This window comes from Cryptomeria japonica, chromosome 3, assembly GCF_030272615.1.
Source record: "Cryptomeria japonica chromosome 3, Sugi_1.0, whole genome shotgun sequence".
Lineage (NCBI taxonomy): Eukaryota > Viridiplantae > Streptophyta > Pinopsida > Cupressales > Cupressaceae > Cryptomeria > Cryptomeria japonica.
Genome location: NC_081407.1, coordinates 514,758,506 through 514,778,116, shown reverse-complemented (window position 1 = coordinate 514,778,116; position 19,611 = coordinate 514,758,506). Strand labels below are relative to the sequence as shown.

Sequence of the window (19,611 nt, the reverse complement as noted above, 5' to 3'; positions counted from 1 at the left end):
TATGGAGATCACAATAGCCCTGAGTTTGCGCTACACGAAATCATAAGCATCAAGAAGGAACCTAATCAAGCAGTGGTAGATTTCAATAAAAGATTCAACAGAGTTATGAACAAAATCCCTAATAGAATAAAACCAGTTCCTGAAGTGAGCATCTTATACTACATGAATGCTTTTGACAGTAAAACAAACTATGAGCTCAGAACAAAAAATCATACAACTCTTCAAGGAGTTATGAAAGCTGCCATAACTATAGAGAATAATAGAAAAGCAGCTGGAACTATGGGGAGAAGGGAGGATGCAAGGTTATTCAATCCAAAGGCTCCTAAACAAGCAAAGGATGATGACAAGTTGGATAAGGTGCTGAATGTTCTTAAGGATTTGTCTGTCAAGGTGAATAAAACAGAGAAACAACAATTCTATCGCCATGATAGGCCCAGATTGCATGATATGCCTTACAATACCACATGGAAAGATGGAAAACCAGTGGACAAGAATCAGAAAGAAGGTAACCAAATACCGGACCCTTTGAGGAAAGTGGTGAACCAGGTAGTTGATGAAGATATGTGGTGCTTAGCATGTGACATGCCTCATTCTCCTTACCAATGTGCAGTGGCAATGAAGTTGTAGGGAAGAGAAGAAGAATGTGAAGAGTATGCAGATGACCATACAATAAACTTACTGTCATTTGAAGAATATGATTCATCTGAGGGGGGTGAAGAAAGTGATGTAAACTCTAGGCAGATCAATCAACAGTGTTGTATGCAACAAGTATTCTCGGATGGGAAGATGAGGTCAAGTTGAGGATCCCTACTAAAGAGGAACGAGAGAGAATTACCACAGCTGCTGTCGAACAAGCCAAAAGGACCTACATGCTAAGTAACAGAACCATAAATCCTGAACAGGGTAAACCATCAGGCATGTTCATAAAGGAGAGTAATAGAACATCTAAGCCAATAACTAAGCCAAGTAAGACCCAGGAGCAAAATATAAAAATAACTAAGGAAAAGGAGTTGCAGACTTCCAAAATACAAAAAAACGAAAAGGATGAGACAATGAACACTCCAGCATTGCCTATCACAACATCATTTGATATTGCTAATACCTTGACACAGATGAAGGTCTCTGTACCACTACTTGAGATGATGAAGTTTCCAGAGTACCGAGAGAAAACTTTGAAGGTGATCAATGGTGTTTCTGAGGAAAAAACTAAAGAAAATAAACGAAATGGTCAAAATAGTAACGCTGAGAGTAGCTCTGTTCCAACCATATACTTAGGGTCAATAATAACAAAAAATCCTTCTCAAGTAGACCCATTCTATTTAACCTTGATGATAAATAACAAGATGATAAAAAATTGCATGATTGATTCAGGAGCTGCTATAAATGTTATGCCTGTGGGAGTCATGAAGGAACTTGGAATGGAAGTGGACACAACTTCTGGTAAATGTTACACTACGGATAACCGTTTTGTCCCAGTGGTTGGTGTCATGAAGGATGTTGAATTCAAGTTAGCAGCATGTCCAGAAGCATCTTATAACACAGATATCACCATGGTTGATGTTCCTCCTAATTATGGCATGTTGTTATCCAGACAATGGTCCAATCTGATAGGAGGCCATGTTCAGCTAGACTTATCATACGCCACTATACCGGTGAATGGACAGGAAGTGAGAATTGAGAGAGAACCTCTTCCTGAGTATATTATTGAGGAGACAGAACCTGTTGAATCAGTATGTTTCATCCAGTCAGATATAGATAACTTTAAAGTAGAGTTGACAAAACCAAAAACAGAGAGCTTGACTCCAATTGAATCTTCGGTCAAGGAAAATAAGGATCAAGTATGGAGGATGTATTTTGATGGATCATGCAGCAAGGAAGGAAGTGGGGCTGGAATTATATTTATTTCACCAGATGGAGAAACATTCAAGTACTCTTTTAAGCTGATATTTGAATGTACAAATAATATTGCAGAATATGAAGCTCTACTTACTAGACTTAACGTGGCTACCAAGCATGGAATTAAATTGCTCAGTGTCTTTGGGGATTCAGAGTTAGTGATATCTTAGATCAAACAAAAGTATGCTTCTAAACATCTCAGGTTGAAACAATATAGGGATGTTGTGTGGGACACCATTGAATTGTTTGATGCTTTCCAGATAAGTTGGATTGACAGATCAAAGAATATCATGTCTGACTTCTTGGCTAATGTTGCCTTGAAAGGAAATGATATAACACTGAATGGAGTGTCAGAATTAGAAATAAAAGTCAGGCCCTCTGTCCCTGATAACCTATACAATTGGCAAGTTTTTCATGATGATGTTGACTTATTGAAATTTTTACAGTGTGTGGATCACTACCAAGCACAGGCTATCAATTTCAATGATTTTGTAGAAATGACAGATGGGAAAGAGACTTTGTTTGGACAGGAAATCATACAACTAAAATCTAATAAAATACCTAGAGGACTAGTTGCGCTAGAAAGAACTTTCAACATGCAAGACAAAGTCGAAATTAAAGGGACCACAGTCAAGGAAACTGATGTTGAACAAATTAATTTGGGAAGCGAAGAATCACCAAGACATGTTTTTATTGGTAAGAAATTGACTCCTAAAATGAAGCAGCAATTGGTGATGTTACTCAGAAAGTATAAGCATGTATTTGCATGGTCTTATAATGACCTCAAAGCCTACAAGGAGGATCTATTTCAGCATGAAATACCCCTTAAGCCCGATGCCAAGCCGTTCAGACAAAAGCAGAGGCCTATAAATCCGACTTTACTCCCTAAGATGAAAGAGGAAATAATAAAAATGAAAGATGCAGGGATAATTAAACCCTGCAGGTATTCTACTTGGGTTTCGAATTTGGTACCTGTCAGAAAGAAAAATGGGGACATAAGGCTATGTGTAGATTTCAGGAATTTGAACATATCATCATTGAAGGATAATTACCCTTTGCCTAACATGGATAACATGTTGCAGAAAGTAACTGGATGCGAGCTATTATCCATGATGGATGGGTTCTCGGGTTATAATCAGGTGAAGGTTAAAGAAGCTGAACAATATAAAACAACTTTCACAACACCATGGGGCACATATGTATATGCTCGAATGCCGTTTGAATTGACAAATGCAGGGGCAACATTCCAAAGAGTAATGGATGTGGCGTTTGCAGAGTTAATTGATGTAATAATGGTGGTGTATTAGGATGACTTGACAACTTATTCAAAAAAGGCTGAAAACCACTGCGATCACCTTGAAAAGGTATTCAAGAAGGCTTTGGAATATGGAATTTCCCTAAATCCAAAGAAATGTCACTTCGGAGTTGAAGAAGGAAAGCTCCTGGGACATATAGTATCCAAAGAAGGGGTAAAGATTGACCCTGAAAGAGTAGCTGCAATAAATGAAATCCCTATCCCAAAGACTGTCAAAGCTATTCAATCATTTCTGGGACAAATCAATTTTGTCAGAAGGTTTATCCTTAATTTTGTAGACATCATAAAACCTATAGTAAGGATGTTAAAAAAGGGAGCGAAAATAGATTGGGATGCAGAAGCATTGGATGCCTTTGTAGCCATAAAAAGAGCAATATCTGAAGCACTGGTATTGATATCTCCAGATTTTAATAAGCCTTTTTTGATTTTTTCAGTTGCCTCTTGTCATACAATAGCAGCAGTGTTGTTGCAAAAGAACCAGGACAGTTGTGAACAGCCCATTGCATATATCAGTAAGTCGTTGAACTCATCTGAGATTAAATATGATCTGAATGAAAAACAAGCTTATGCCCTAGTAAAAGCAATGAAACAATTCAAGCCATATTTGGTAGGTGCAGAAGTTATAGCATATGTTCCCAATGCAGCAGTGAAGGATATATTTAGGCAAATTGAGGTCACAGGGAGAAGATGCAAATGGATCAATCAGATTCAAGAATTCAATATTGAGCTCAAGATCTCACAAGTCATCAAAGGTCAGGGATTGGCTAAACTCATGGCAGAAGTAGAGGTTGAAGAGTTTCAGGTAAATGGAGTGGGATTGGAAGAAGCCAATTTCAGTATTGAGAATACAACATGGTATACATACATCATGTATTATCTCAAGCACATGAAATGTCCAGATAATGTGACTGACAATTAGAAGAGAACTTTAAAACTGAAGTCTGCAAAGTATGTGATCATCAATGGAGACTTGTATTGGAAAAACAGAGATGGGATATTGTTACTATGCCTAGATGAACGCCTAGCAAAGAAAATCCTACAAGAAATGCATGATGGGGTTTGTGGTGGTCACTTCTCAGCCAAAACTACTGCACACAAGATATTAAGATCTGGATATTTTTGGCCATGTGTGTTCAATGATTCCTATGCTTATGTCAGAAAATGTGAGGCTTGTCAGAAATTTTTAGGCAAAATGAAGTATCAAGGATTACTCCCATTGAGACCAATGCAAGTTGAAGAACCATTTCAGCACTGGGGAATAGACTTTATGGGAGAGATATCAGAAAAGTCAAGTGGAGGGCACAGATGGATTTTGGTTGCTACAGACTACTTTACCAAGTGGGTGGAGGCAATACCTACTAAACAAGCCACTAGTAAAGTAGTGATAAAATTCATAATGGAGAATATCATCACTAGATTCAATGTTCCTGCAAGGATCATCTCTGATAATGGCATGGCCTTTAGGTCTGAAGAATTCAACAACTTTTGTGAAGAGTATGGCATCACAATATCTCATTCATCTCCTTACCATCCTCAAGGTAATGGGCAGGCTGAGTCAAGTAACAAAAACATCCTAAAATACATCAAAAAGGTGCTAGGACAGAACAAAAGGTGCTAGGACTCAAAGTTGAATTTAGCGTTATGGGCGGATAGAATAACAATAAAAAAATCTACAGGGAAGTCTCCATTTGAGTTGGCCTATGGTAAAAGGGCCAGACTCCCTTTGGATAATCTCCTACCTGTGCATAGATTCATGACACAAGAAGGGATAGATATTGATGATCCTTTGCAAGAAAGGCTGATGCAGTTGGTAGAGCTTGATGAAGTCAAGGCAGAAGCTCAGGAGCAGAACATCAAAACTCAGAATCAGATGAAAAGGTTGTATGACAAAAGAACAACAGATAGAAAATTTAAGGTTGGTGATTGGGTTTTAATGTGGAACGCTAGGAGTCAAGACAAAGGCAAGCATGGCAAGTTTGAGGCTTTATGGCTTGGACCATATGTGATTATGGATAAAGCAGGGGAAGATTCCTATTTTCTCCAAAGTGCTACAGGAGAAGTTCAAGAATTGCCAGTACATGGACAATTCTTGAAAAACTTATTTTCTTAACAACTTTTCCATGTACAGTAGTTTAGGTTTCACTCCCATTGTAAAAAACCACATTTCCTTTGATTTTTGTCTTGTACAAACCAGAGAGTCTGGATCCTTGAAGGTATCTGTAGCATACCCCCATCCCCAGTCAGAGCCACTGTTGAGCACCAAATCTAAATTAAATAAAACTTCTTGATGTGTGAAATTAAATCATAAAATCCTCCATTTTTAGAAGAAAAAATCATCATTTTCTTACCAAAGTAAAGTACCTTATAAGTTGTTGAACAAGTGTGATGGCATCCTATCGAAAGATAAATTCAATTGGTATCAATGAGACCTAGCAATGTCTCATCGATATAAACAGGCTCTCGAAGAAAAAGGAATATCGATGAACTTAAAAAGGGAGTCACCGAAAGCAATGATTCCAGCGACAAAAGAATATCAAAGAAAGCGGAAATGGTCTCATCGACGGGAAAAGGCTTTTGAGGAAATAATGCTATCGGCTTAACACATAGAAGACTCACCGATAACAATAGTCTTATCGAAAGAGTAATGTCGATCAAACAAAAGGAAGTAACATTGATAGGATATGAGTTTCGAGGAGACCAAAAGACAAGTCACCGATACATGTTGTTTCACTGATGGGAATTTTATCGAAGAAATTATTAATGAGTTCATCGACGAGAGATGTTAATGAAAGCAGGTCATTGAAGAAAGAAGGGCTTTGATGAAATGATATACTCATTCATTGAAAGGGTATAATGGTATCGATAAAAAATGTGTTTCGATGGAAAGATAGAGGGAGTTATCAAAGCCTGAAGTTTCTTCGACATGGAACCCGATTGACATAGGATATGTATCCGTGAAAAGGTAGACATTCTCATCGAATACAGTATTTCGATAAAAGGAGAAAATACCCCATCGACATGATATCTAAGGCAAGAGCGTTTTCGATGGAAGTAAAGGGATTGATGGATCGAAAAACTAGTGATCGAAAGACATGTTTTCATCGAAGTGATTATTAATTGCCGCGAAGATCAGAATCAAATCTCGGCTAGGTCACATCACCATTTAATTCAAACGTATATCTAAGTGATCGTTATTGAACTGCCATTACTAATTGCTCAATTCGCCATAAGTGATAAATTGGTAACGAAGGACACGGTACTGAAGGATCCACAGGGGACGAACCAGATGTAGAAATCAGACGAATTCACAAAGGAAGCTCACAAATTTCAAATCGATTAAGAAAAGAGCTTCAAAGATTGGACAATGGGAATACCCCTAGGGTGCCCTCTTTTTACAATGATGGTGAACTGGTGTCGCTGGAGCAGTGGAAACAAGAGTTCGCTAATGACAAGGATCGAGCAGTGGCAGGATTGGATCGAGACAAAGATTTATCACCTTATGTGAATCACATTCTCTCTAATTATTTTCTGATAGAAACCGACATGAGGAGAATGAACAATGATATTGTAATGTATAAAGATGACAAATACATAGAACATGTGGGGATGTTAAATTTGCTTATCTTTCAGTTTGTTAACAAAAGCACTAGTTAGTAGTTACATACTAAACAGTCACACCTTTTGGTGAAATTGTATACTCTCATATAAATGAGGGAATTTTTGTAATATTCAAGGGGATTGAAAAATAGATTATAGCCTTAGGCTCACCATTGTACCATTTTGACGAATATATAATACAATCAGTTGTTCTCTTTTGTGTATGTGCTGTGGATTACTGCATTTTCTGCAGGCAGTTGCTTGTGATATTATCTAAAGGAGATAAGGTTATTTGTGTTCTTCCAGTGAAGTTTTGTGTTTCGTCTTGTAGATTTGGATCAAAAGGATTTACTTGTGAATTGTAATTGTTCCCTGTAATTCTTCCTTGGACGGTCTCTTAAAAGTTAGGGTTAAATTCACTCAAGCGATTTACAATATAAACATCAAAGTGGAGCTCATAAGAAATAGTAACCAACAAACTTTCCAAAAGGGGTGGGTTAAAAACTGTCATATAAGTTTACACATTAAGTCCTCAAGAAATATAAAGACTCTGTAGCCCAAACAACAAAGAAGGCACTAGTCATCTATAAAAAACAATTTATTATCATATAAGTTCACATTTTACTTTAAACCAATAGGAGTAGCTGAGTAGGAAATATAGAGTAGATTAGCAATAGTATACACACATAAATCGAATAGCTTCCACAACAACAATCTTCAACTCATCTGCTATAGCTCTATCCTAGGAACTTATGCCATTCTGAGATAGGAGGAAGGTAGATCAAGATACTCAATCTGCTATAAAAGGCACTAGTCATCAAAAGCCACTAGTGAATAGGTATACCCGCCTAGGTCTTGCAGAGCCTGAAGTGAGAGAGTTAATAACCAAATAGGTTCACTCTATAAGTTGGCCAAGTCAATTGGAGGGTTTGATCATAGAAGTTGACATTTCCTTAGAACCTATCCAATCTGTTGATTTGAGACCCAACACTAACTATGCGTCTTTAATAAAGAAGCAATTGTTACACTTGAAAACTAAACAAACTAAATAAGTCGACTAAAAAGCTAAATAGCTAAATAAGTTGACAACTAAGATGACCACTAAGAATAGAATATGACCATTATAGAATAGATATTAATATTATTTTAATACCCTCCCTAATGGTCATCGTACTCAATACCCTACAAAAGACACTACATGTGTTTTGATCACAAATGCAAAGAACACTTTGTTGCTACGGAGACCCTCCCAGGATCTACAAAATGTAAATGATCAAGAGTACCAAAAGCCATCCAAGCTGATGTATTCCTCACACATGAATTAGAGATTTGGCACACGTGAACTACTGAAACTTGAAACCATGATGTTGAGGAAAAATCGACAAACCCTTTTGCAGAAGAGTACTGAGCACCGTGTGCTCCAGCAACTCCAAAACAGACTGCAAGATACCATGGTTGTAGATGTTAGCTCTAGCAGTGCGACCCAAAACTGACTGCAACAAAGCACAATTTTTGTGGAAAAAACCGTCAAACCCTAAGAACTTTGCAAACGAACTTTGCATATTACAGATGATTTTTGAAGAAAAAATTGAAAAATCCAGCAAACAATTTTTGAGGAAAAAATCGTGAAAACCTAGAAAACCGGATTTTTACAAATCATCGTTTTTCTATAAAAAACGGTAAAAACCCAAAGATAGGAACACCCATCATAAATCCAAATTACAGATGATAATTTTTAAGGGAAAATTATAAACCCTATGAACAATTTGAAGAATTTTTTTTTGTAAAAACCCTTAGACAATTTTTCAAGTAAAAATCGTGAAAACCCTACTAAACAGGAAATGTGCTTATCACAAAGCATAGAAGGCTGTCTCCTCTCCAGAATGCTCTGCAACATGATCTTGCTCCTGTTCCTGGGACCTTCCCATCTTAGATTACACAGATGCCAACAATTTCTTGCAATCTTTCTTCATATGGCCAAACTGGTGACAATAGTTACATTGTACACTTTTCTTCTTTGAAGATTGCTGAGGTGGACCTTGTCCCTTCTGCTGGAAGGATTGAGCTTTACCCTTGTTCTTATTCAAAATTTCAGCTGTGAAGGCCTGTTCAGTGGACGAACTAGCGTTGCTTCCAAACTGCTGCTTCCATCGATCTTGCTATAGAAGCTTGTTGCAGAGATCAGGAAACTTCAAATCAGCACTAGTAGATGAGATATTGAGCATATCAATGAAATGCTTGTAGGATCTGGGAAGGCTTTTCAGCATGATCACTACCATATCCTCTTCCACCATGGTATGACCTATGGCTTCCAAATGGTCACGAATGTCCTTGATCTTTGTAAGATGTGCGTGGATAGATGACCTCTCATCCATCATGATAGAAAACAACATGTTCTTCAGAAAGAAAGTTTGGCTCTTGTAGGACCTTTCATGAAGATCCTTCAAGAGATCCCAAATCTCTTTAGCTGTTTTACCTGAAGGCACCTAAGGGAGTTGATCATCTGTGACTGAGAGTTTGATAAGCATGACAGCCTCTTGGTTTTTCCCATCATGTTTGTCTTGATCTTCACTTGCTGCTTTAGGATGAGATTCCTTGCCCAAAACAATCTGATCAAGGCAACGATATTCAAATATCATTAACATGTGTTGTTTCCAGGTGTTGTAGTTGAGGTTGTTGAACTTCTGATTGTGTTTCAACATGATGTTGGTCAAAGATGCCATCACAGAAACTAAGGTAGTGAAGGCAGGAGACAAAAGAATCTGATTAAAAATCAGAATAGAAACCAGCACCAAAATTTTTGAAATCCTGGAGCAGAATTCGAGGCATGAATCCCAATGCACGAATTTTGAGGTTTGCTGAAAAACCCATAAATGAAAAATTTCCTGCAAACCCTAGATGACAGAAAAGTAACCAGCAAAAAGATTGCACGGAACCCAAGGCGTGAATCCGGAAGACCCAGAAATTTTTTCAGAAGACCCTGAAAATAAACGCTGAAAACTAGAAGATTTTTCACAGAAAATCATAAAAAAACTTAGGCGGGAATTTGAAGCCGCAAGTCCATCGCTGTGAAAACTCAGAAAAATACCAGTTGTGCGTTTTTACCATGCAGACCCGCAAAAACCCCTGTTGCGCCAAAAAAAAAACCCATGAAAATAGCTATATGTGCAGATGCGAAAATCGTGCTGCAACACAGAATAGAGCGCCAAAAAAAACCGTGGAAAGTAACAAAACTTCATGCCAAAAAACCGGATGCCCACAAACTCTTCAGAAATAAACCTTAAAAAATCCAGTTGCAGGAAAACCTCATGAATGTAGAAACAAGCCCGCATTATAGCTTTTTTGGGGCAATGCAATGAGAGGAAATTGAGCTATTGCCACTTGCAGCTCATTTTACCCCACACTAAGCTTTCTAGGATAAAATTATTTTCTCAACTGTAGTTTGTCAATTCCTGATGTTTCATGTCCTGTTTATTTCAGGTTTTTAGACAATAATTATTCTATTTATAGTTAAGAACACTGCGTTTAGCACAAATTACATTCTAACTGTCATGAAGTCTGATTTAAGTTGACCAGCATTTTCATGTTTTATGATTTCCAGCAAGTAGTTGAAGTTATAAGACTATGGATCGCGAGTGTGTGCCTTTAATTTTGTTATTTGGAAATTCCCATCTATTTTATCTAGGGTTGCTGGTTGACATGGGATCTGCTTTTTAACTAATGAACATTCCCTTGCCAGATGTCCATATGCATGACATGCCCTGCAGGTAAACAGCATAGACATCTAACTCACCTTTATTGTTATGCTCTCTGAAGGGGTTTATCCAATTCAAATTCTATATATATTCTTGCATGTTTTGAAACTCCTTCCATGGTAGATTTTGAGGTAGACAACTTGAATCATGAAATCATGCTGAATACAATACATTCATATCCATACTGCTGTTGTTGATGACATTTCTTCTGTATAAATAAATCCCACTTGCCAAAATTTCATAAAGAAATTCACATTTCTAAAGAAGTGTATCCTTTGGTAACTTTCAATCTAAATCATTTGCAAATGCTACTATAAAATATCCTCTCACTAGACATTCTGGTTTTTGCTTGCCTCGTACAAATCCTCCAGGGACAGCTGTGCACTCATAAATCTACAAATCAATACTTTTGTAAAGGATTTTGTGAATGTCTCCTTCCATTTTTAATGTCTCCCATTTTTTTCCATTTTTAGAACCACAGGCTGTCCACCAATGCTTCCAATCATGTAGACCTCATTATTTTGCACTTGAGGGACCTTTTGTCTCCTTACGGTTCCTAAAGCTCCCTAGTCCCATCTTGTGCCGAATCCATACTACCTCCTTTAGTTGCACTTTAAAAATTCTGCTCTTTGGGGATCTTTTGCCTCCCCATCTACGAAAACCACCTCTCACTAGAAACCTGTCCCTGAAACTGCTGTGAGAAGCTTCAACTTTCTGGTTTTAAAAACTTAGATTTGCCATGGAATAAACAATAGCAGAGCTTCTCTAACTTTAATGTTTTTTGGGATAGTTGATATCAATCACAAAATACCTGAGAATAAATTTTTTTCAGTTCTCTTATGTTGCGGAATAATTTGTACTAAATTTTTCATTATGTAATTTAATTCCCGAATTCCTACTTGTTCTTTTCCCTATAATTTCTAGAGATAACATACACATTCTACAATGTATTTCCAATGTCCGGTTGTTAAGAAAAAATATGTAGGGATTGAATGTAAATTACAATTATGGTTTGAAAAGTTCAGCTGTGCAGTCTGTATTTGAGGAAAATATCTTGGAACTATTATTGGAGTAGAAGGATATTGTATTGAAGTGAAATTACTTAACTGATTATAACACAAATGCCACTATTTTCTGTAGTGGTTGGGGCTTTTTGGAAGAAACAATCATATTTTCATTATTGGGGTGGGTTTGAGTATTGATTCCTTCCCAGCCACACAGAACAAGATTGGAAAAATCTCTCTCTGCTCAGATTTCAATGTTAACATGTTAAATTTCAATGGATCGTAGCTTTCTTAAATAGTCTTTTGGGAAATTTTTTTAGTGATAATTTGTCATAAAGACATCAATGAGTGAGTGTTTAAATCATTGCAAACTATCAGTGGTTTTATAAAGCTTTGCAAGACTAACTTTTTTCTCCTGTTTTTTTCCCCAAGAACATAGTCATATTCCCTTCAAGGTCTGTTGCGATTGAGCATGCTTTACGACTCTTTTCACCATGCCTTGCATTGGTTGATCAAAATCTTACAAGAAACCTGCCCAAGCAATGGCTTACTTCTTTGTCGATTCAGGTAAGGAGTAAGACTATAAGGTTGTGCATGTTTTACCTTGTTGTTACCCTTAAAATAGCTATTTAAAGAAGTTTTATGTTTGATGCTATCTCAGAGACGAACAAATGAGAAATGCGGTCCTGAGGCAGTTACAGTAATTGAAGCACCACATCGATCTGATGTGATGATTGAATTGATAAAGAAGTTGAAGCCACAGATTGTAGTAACTGGTATAGCTGATTTTGAGGCAAAAACTTCCTCAGCTTTTGAGCAGCTTCTTGATGCTACCCGACTCATTGGTTCTCGCCTTTTTCTGGACATGTCCGACCATCTTGAATTATCTAGTTTGCCTGGTACAAACGGGATACTAAAGTATCTGGCGACAAATGCTTTGCCTTCACATGCATCAATTTTATGTGGACTTGTCAAGAATCAGGTTAATTTGAAATGATCACAAGATTTGTTGCTTTCTATTTAGGATCTATGTGCGTAATGCCTTCCATTTATATCACTAAAGGAGTGGATATGTTGTGCTTTGTAGGTTTACACAGATTTAGAGGTGGCTTTTGTTATTTCTGAAAGTGAAGAAGTTTATACGTCATTAGCAAAAACCATGGAGCTTTTGCAGAGTCGGACACCTCTATTTAGCCAGTATTATTATGGCTGCCTTTTCCATGAGCTTCTGAATTTTCAGCTTCCAGATCGTCATCAAACTGCAAAGGTTTTTACCCATTTTCTTTTCAGTCCCTGGTTACATTTTCTGATTGGTTAAGGCTTGGTTGGTAGTATCTGACTTTTCTGTTTTTGGCCAGAGGTTCTATCCAGAGGAATATTCAGGTAATATGATTGGCATAGCTGATTCAGCTGTTAAGGCTCTTCAGAAAGCAGAACTTTCAAACCTAGAGCTGAGGGATGTAGATGTGATTCATTTGGACTTAGACCAAAGCTCGCTTACAGTTCCTTCCACTGTAAAAGAAGCAGTGTTTGAAAGTTTTGCAAGACAGAACATCATAGATGCTGAGACTGATCTTGGGCTAGGTATTGAGGATTTTGTTAAAGGCAAATTTGGATTTCCAGCAGATCAATGCAATGAAATTTTCCTTGGTGATAGTGCCTTGGCATTATTCACCAAGTTAGTACTGGTCTGTATGCAAGAAGGTGGGACATTATGCTTTCCTACTGGGTGCAATGGAAATTATGTTTACGCTGCTGAATTTCTGAAAGCAAGCATTGCAAGAATTCCAACAAGTATTGAGACTAGTTTCAAGCTTACAGATAAGATAGTGGAACAATTTTTGGGATCTGTAGAGAGACCATGGCTTTATATTTCTGGTCCTACCATCAATCCAACAGGCTTGATTTACACCAGTGAAGAAATATGCTCCATTCTTTTGGCTTGTGAGAAATATGGTGCTCGAGTTATTTTGGATACTTCATTCTCTGGTCTTGAATTTGAAACCACAGATTCAAGAATATGGAATTTGGAATCAGTATTATTAAAATCATTAAATCCATCATTTTCACTCTCTCTTCTTGGAGGTTCTTCATTTGAAATGCTTACTGGTGGTCTTGAATTTGGCTATCTCATTATGACTCATATGCCTTTGATTGAAGCATTCAAAGACTTTCCTTGCCTGAGCCGCCCACATGGCACTATCAAGTACACTATTAAAAAGCTTTTAACCATGTGTGGCCAAAAATCAAATGTGTTACTGGAAGCTATTTGTGAGCAAAAGCAGATTTTGAAAAAACGATTTGAGCAAATGAAAAAGGTAAGCTATGTGAAACTAGTCTCTTTACTTTTTTCCTAAGCAAAATTTAATTTAGATTTATTTTTATTTCTGCAATGTTGGTAAAGATTTTTTTTAAGGCTATATTTTCCATGTATTGACATACTTGTTATACGTGCTTCTCAATATATCAGATGCTTTTGCACTGTGGTTGGGAGGTAATTGATAGTTCTGGAGGAGTTTCAATGGTGGCACGGCCAATAGCATATGAAGGAAAAACAATACATTTGAAGCAGCCTCTTAACAATGGCATTAATGAACTCAAACTTGATGGAGACAACATAAGGGAAGCTATGATGAGAACAGCAGGTCTATGCATTAATAGTAGCTTGTGGACGGGCATACCAGGCTACTGCCGTTTTGCACTTGCCCTTGATGATGCAGGATTTCAGAAAGCTTTGCAATCTCTTGGGACATTTAAAAATTATGTTTTTGAGAATAGCCTGTAGTCTTAAACCTTGGGGTGAAAAAATTATGATTGAGATGTTCCTTTTTAAGACCAATTTTTAACAAGCTTTACCATAGGTCACTTTTTGACCTATTGAAATGTTGACAGATTCCAGAAAGTTATGAAAAACAGTGAAATCCAGAAGCACAATATTATCACCATCATGATTTTTGGAAATCTCATGAATTTGATTATGAAAAGCAGTAAAGAAAATGAACAATGTATTCATGTTGCAAAATTTGTGGCATTGTGACTACAATGTTTGATTAGTATCTTCAAATCAATGTGTTCAAAATTTTCAAGCAAGCTAGAAAGACCTCTTTCTGTGTGTCCATATATTGTCAGAAACACAAGGATTACGGTATTGGTTTGAAAATGGCATTGGCCATGGATGGATTGGACAGCATCCTCCAAGACCATGTTCCATGCACCTGGAGATATTATTTGTGAATGTTTGATTGGTCATTGGCACATTGCAAAATAATAATGTAAAAAAATTATATTCTTTTTACTTTTAATGAAAGCTGCCATAAAATATTAGTTTAAGTTTTGTTTAAAAGCTTTTGTGGAAATGTTTTTTACTGAATATTTTTGTCTTAATTTGACACACAAGAAGTCAGTCATATCATGTTTATTTGTGCTATAGTTAATAGTTAATGTGTTTTTTTGTTTGTCAAATAGGTGATGTTGATTGTAGAAGCAAAGGGGCAGAATCACCAGGACAATGGTCGTTGTAGTTGGAAAATGACATATTTTGCCTACGCTACATGTTTTTTTGATGGCGAGAGGCATGTGGTGATAGACTTAAGCATGATCATTTGGGTAGTGTAAGTAAGGGGCAGTGGATCTTCAGATTGTAAGAAATCAGTGGCATAGGGCACTAAATGTATGACTGATGGGTGTTGCTCACCATGGAGTGTGAAGCAAATGGTTATGCATTAAAAGGATGCATACATGTGTTCACATGTTGATCAAGAGGGCAGGGTGGATGCGTGGGGGGAAGGGATGGATTTGTTGGCTTTGTTGATCCATGTGATCCAAAGTGTTCCGTTCTATATGCATGAATTTTAACAAGTGTAAAAGTGTTGTTGGGTAGTGTTGTGAGGTATTCACACATCGCCCCATCACAAATGGGGACCCCCACTCTTTTCTGCTTTCTAGGATAGTGTTAGAGTCTTTAGCTATTAGCCCTTGCATTAGAGGGGTATAGTTGGTTAAGAGGCCAGGAGTCAAGTAGATAGCCTTGTGTGAGGTGTGAAATGAGTGAGTTTGTTAGCCTCCAGTAACGTCTAGATCACATGAGAAGTAAAGCCTATCACGAGTTCAACCAAAGAGTATGAGAAATTACTAGTTAGGGATACGTCAAGTGCCCCTCTCCTGGAGTGAATTTCACTCTTGTTGCCTCAAGTCGAAGGAGAAGTCATATTCGAGTAGAGTTTTGAGATCTTATAGTATATAGAGACATAAACTTAGTAATAAGATTCAACCCAAAAGTGCTTTTTCAAGTCACTTCAAGTGCTCAAGGTTGAGGGCAAAAAACTTCAAGTGCTCCTCTTGAGGAGCGAAATTCACTTTGAGGTGCATTGAAGTTCGCTCCAGTTGCCTTGCTCATGAATTTCGCTCCTCAAGAGGAGCGAAATCCACTTGAGGTGCATCCACTTTGATTTGGATTGAACTTCATGTGCATCCACTCTGATTTGGACTTCACTTCATGTGCATCCACTTTGGAACGAACTTCATGTGCTCAAGACTCAGAGCAAAATTCCTCCTAAGACCTCATGTTGAGCATGCTATGACGTTAAGAGAGTGCATTCTACAATCAAGTCACTTCAAGTGCTCAAGGTTGAGGGCAAAAAACTTCAAGTGCTCCTCTTGAGGAGCGAAATTCATGAGCAAGGCAACTGGAGCGAACTTCATGTGCACAAGTCTTGGAGCGATTTTGTCTCATTTGCCCAAAATAAGATGCAAAATTGCAAATAGACCATTCCCTTGAGCTGATTTGACGTTTTCACATGCTTAGAAAAGAACAATTTTGAATTTGAGATGATGAAAAGCAAGTTAGAGGGTTACTTCATGTGCTGACCTTGGAGAGAGAACTTCATGTGCCCATCATTTGGAGCGAACTTCATGTGCTCACCTTGTGGAGCGAACTTCATGTGCCCATCAGTTGGAGCGAACTTCATGTGCTCCACTTTAGGAGTGAAATTGCTTATAGAGCCCTCTTCTAAGTTAATTTGATGCTTCCACTTGCATGAATGACAAAATATTCAAACCTTAAGTGATAAAAGGCAGAATTAGACTAGGTTTGAGAGAACTTCCATTGCCCACCCTTAGCAGCGAAATACACCCTTCAGACCTGCAACACATGAAAAATAAAAAATTATATTAAGGTGTATAAAAGCTATATGTCATGAGTGTTTGACACCATACTTGTTTTGTTTTGCAAATCTGAAAGGAAGAGGATGCAAATTGCAAAGCGACACCTTGAAGAAATGAGAGAGGGAAGATTGCAAGACTCTGCCACCATGCAACTTCAAGAAGAAAACTTTATCAACAAACACAAGGGTATCAAGGAAGGAAGAATCTCAAGTATTTTCATCGCAACAAGATGACATGAAAAGGTTAAGACCTTAAAGTATAAAGAGATATCACACAATTATCTCAAGACAAGATAAGAAAGCAAGGATGGATGAATGATGCTTCCCATCATCACACCAAGCATTGAGTAAGTTTGTAACATTGAGTATCAAAGAATATTTCTCAACATCCCTTCATGATGACGAATCAATTCCACAAGTGCAAAGTCGAGGTGGCATCCCAGTCACCACTCACCAAATTAAGGAGTTCCACATCGGCATGTCCAGATTCAATGAACTTGACTTGTCTGTGTTGGCTCAAACTCCGAGGCACCTACCCCTATTATCTATTGGTCAAATATTTCAGAGGTGACATGTGTCCAAATGTTGTAATTATTTTACTGGCTAGAGTTGAGTTTGTTGTAACAAACCCTAATTAGGGTTTTCATTGAAAAAATCTCAGCCATTGATCTCAAATCGATCTGAGCCATTGAATTGTATTGAGAGCATTATAAAAGGCTCAAGCTCTTCATTTGTAAAGGTTAATAGAAAAATAGAAAATAGTTAGTAGCAAGAGAATTAGTGAATAAGAGAAGAATAGTTTAGTAGAAGTTAGAATAGATTAGGAGAAGAAGGAATTGTTGTGAAAGACTTTTAAATGAGATACTCTTTTCATTGAAGTCATGGTGAAATGTATTATTTCAACAAGTCTCATGGTTTCTGCTTTTCATTTGCTTTTATGTTGATTAGATTGAATGGAGGAATTTGTTGAGTGCATTTAGGTGGAATTTGTTTTGTCCATACCACTAGCCTCTTGTTGATTGTAAGGGTGCCTTGCAAGGTCAATTGGAATGATATGAGCTTAACCTCAAATTGTTCTGATTAATTAAGAAAAACAGGTTTTCAGGACTCGAAACTTTTAACATAGGAGATTAAGATAAGACATCTAAAAGTCCAGAGCATATAAACCGCTTACAAAACGACTGGCAATAAGGCCAGCAAACCAAAAAGACAACAAAAGATAAAAACAACAAAGAAACTAGGAAAACACTACACAGCTATAGTCTTCAGAAGGTCCTCCGCCTTTTTCACCAACTGGTCATAGGTGGCCCCAACAACTTTGAGATCATCTAGGTCCTTGTTAGGTTTCTTTTCTTTCTTTTTGCCTCTGGTTCTAGTTCTGGGTCCTTGAGCGTCCCCTATGCCTTCAGTGTCAGGATCAATATCCAGGGTCTCCTTCTCCTCGTCCAATTTGCTGATGAGAGTATTAGTGTTGCTAGCATAAATCTTCAGGATGCTTAAACTCCGTTCTGCAATACTCTTGACGCAATCCTCAATTTTGCTGACTTTACTGGCAGTGCCCGAAATAGTTTGATCCATAGCATCCACAAGAGTTTTCCTTTCCAGCAGGTCTTTCTCTATTTTCTCAAGTCTGGGGTTGAAGGAGTCTCTTATGTTTTTCAGCTTTTGCAATGGTATTTTTCAGGTCCTCAATGTAATCAGCCATAGTCTTCCCCTCCCCAGTGTTGATAGTTTCCAGAATCTGAATTCTGTGGCTGAGCTTTTTGTTGTCATCCACAACTTTCTTGTAACCAGTTATTAGCCAATCCATAGTGTCCATAAAACGTTGCATACCCTTTGGAGGAGGGTTAGGGGGAGGATCAATCTTACCGAGGATATCCTGCTCCTTTTTTGGAGTGTCACGAACAGTAGTTGTGTCTTCAACCCTAAGAGCCTCGCCAGTGGTCATCTGCTCCAGGTTCTGTTCAGCTTCTGAAGTCCTTTCCTTCTTATAAGCCTCCAGCTCCTTCACATTCTCCTCCTTCCTCTTATGCTTGTTTCTAGTCTGAGTGTGGACTTTAGTTTTCTTTTTCAGAGAACCCTGAGGTTTCTCCTTCTCTGAGTCTTCAGAGACCTCCTCCTTCGAGGAAGAGCTAATCTGGAGGATTCTGCCTTTAGGTTTTTTACCCTTTGAGGAAGAAGGTCTTGTTTTCATATATTTCCTCTTCTTACCAATTTCAAAATCCGAAACATCCAAGCTCTCCTTAGAATCATCCAATGGGAGTTTCATATATTTCCTCTTCTTACCAATTTCCTTTTATTTTGATTGGGGTCAGAACTACCAGCAATCTTAAAATTTCAGGAGCTTAAAATGTTGGATTCCAGGGGGTTGGTCGAGAAACAGGGACCCCCAATGATCCCAATATTCTCCTCAATCGCCCATTGTATTTTTTGGAACATAATATCCTGATTGAGGGATATGTCCCTGAAGATACGATTATTTCTTTCTTTCCATAATCCCCATAGGATGTGAGGAAGTGATAGCTTCCACAAAGATCTCAAAAAGGAGTTAGTCCAATGAAAATTCCAAGAGGAGAACAGTTCACTGATAGTGTTAGGAAACACCCAATTAATGCTAAAAATTTTAAGAAATCTTTCCCAGACTGAGGTAGAATAGGAACAGTGGATGGCCAGGTGGTCCACTGACTCTTCCTCCTGAAGACACAATGCACATCTATTAGGGAAGGCAAAACCTCTGCCCTTGAGGTTGTCTAGGGTCAAGATCTTATTTTGAAGGATGGTCCAATAGAAAAAGTTGATTTTGGGGGTCAGACCCTTAATCTAGGCTTTAGACCAAAAATGATTAACAAGAGGGGTGGAGGAAAGGACACCATACTTTGAAG

The 19,611-nt window shown here is 37.8% G+C and overlaps 1 protein-coding gene across 2 annotated transcripts in view; it reads left to right on the top strand.

The window, feature by feature from the left end:
- LOC131060200 (methionine S-methyltransferase) overlaps window positions 1–14,897 on the top strand; it is a 44,299-nt gene extending 29,402 nt beyond the window's left edge. For both annotated transcript variants that reach the window (XM_057993351.2, XM_057993349.2), the window contains exons 8-12: window positions 12,000–12,134; window positions 12,229–12,549; window positions 12,655–12,834; window positions 12,926–13,885; window positions 14,038–14,897. In XM_057993351.2, coding sequence (XP_057849334.2) covers window positions 12,000–12,134; window positions 12,229–12,549; window positions 12,655–12,834; window positions 12,926–13,885; window positions 14,038–14,352 — 1,911 coding nt within the window. In that variant the 3' untranslated portion in view covers window positions 14,353–14,897. The remainder of the gene's footprint in view (window positions 1–11,999; window positions 12,135–12,228; window positions 12,550–12,654; window positions 12,835–12,925; window positions 13,886–14,037) is intronic.
- Window positions 14,898–19,611: the final 4,714 nt, after the last annotated feature.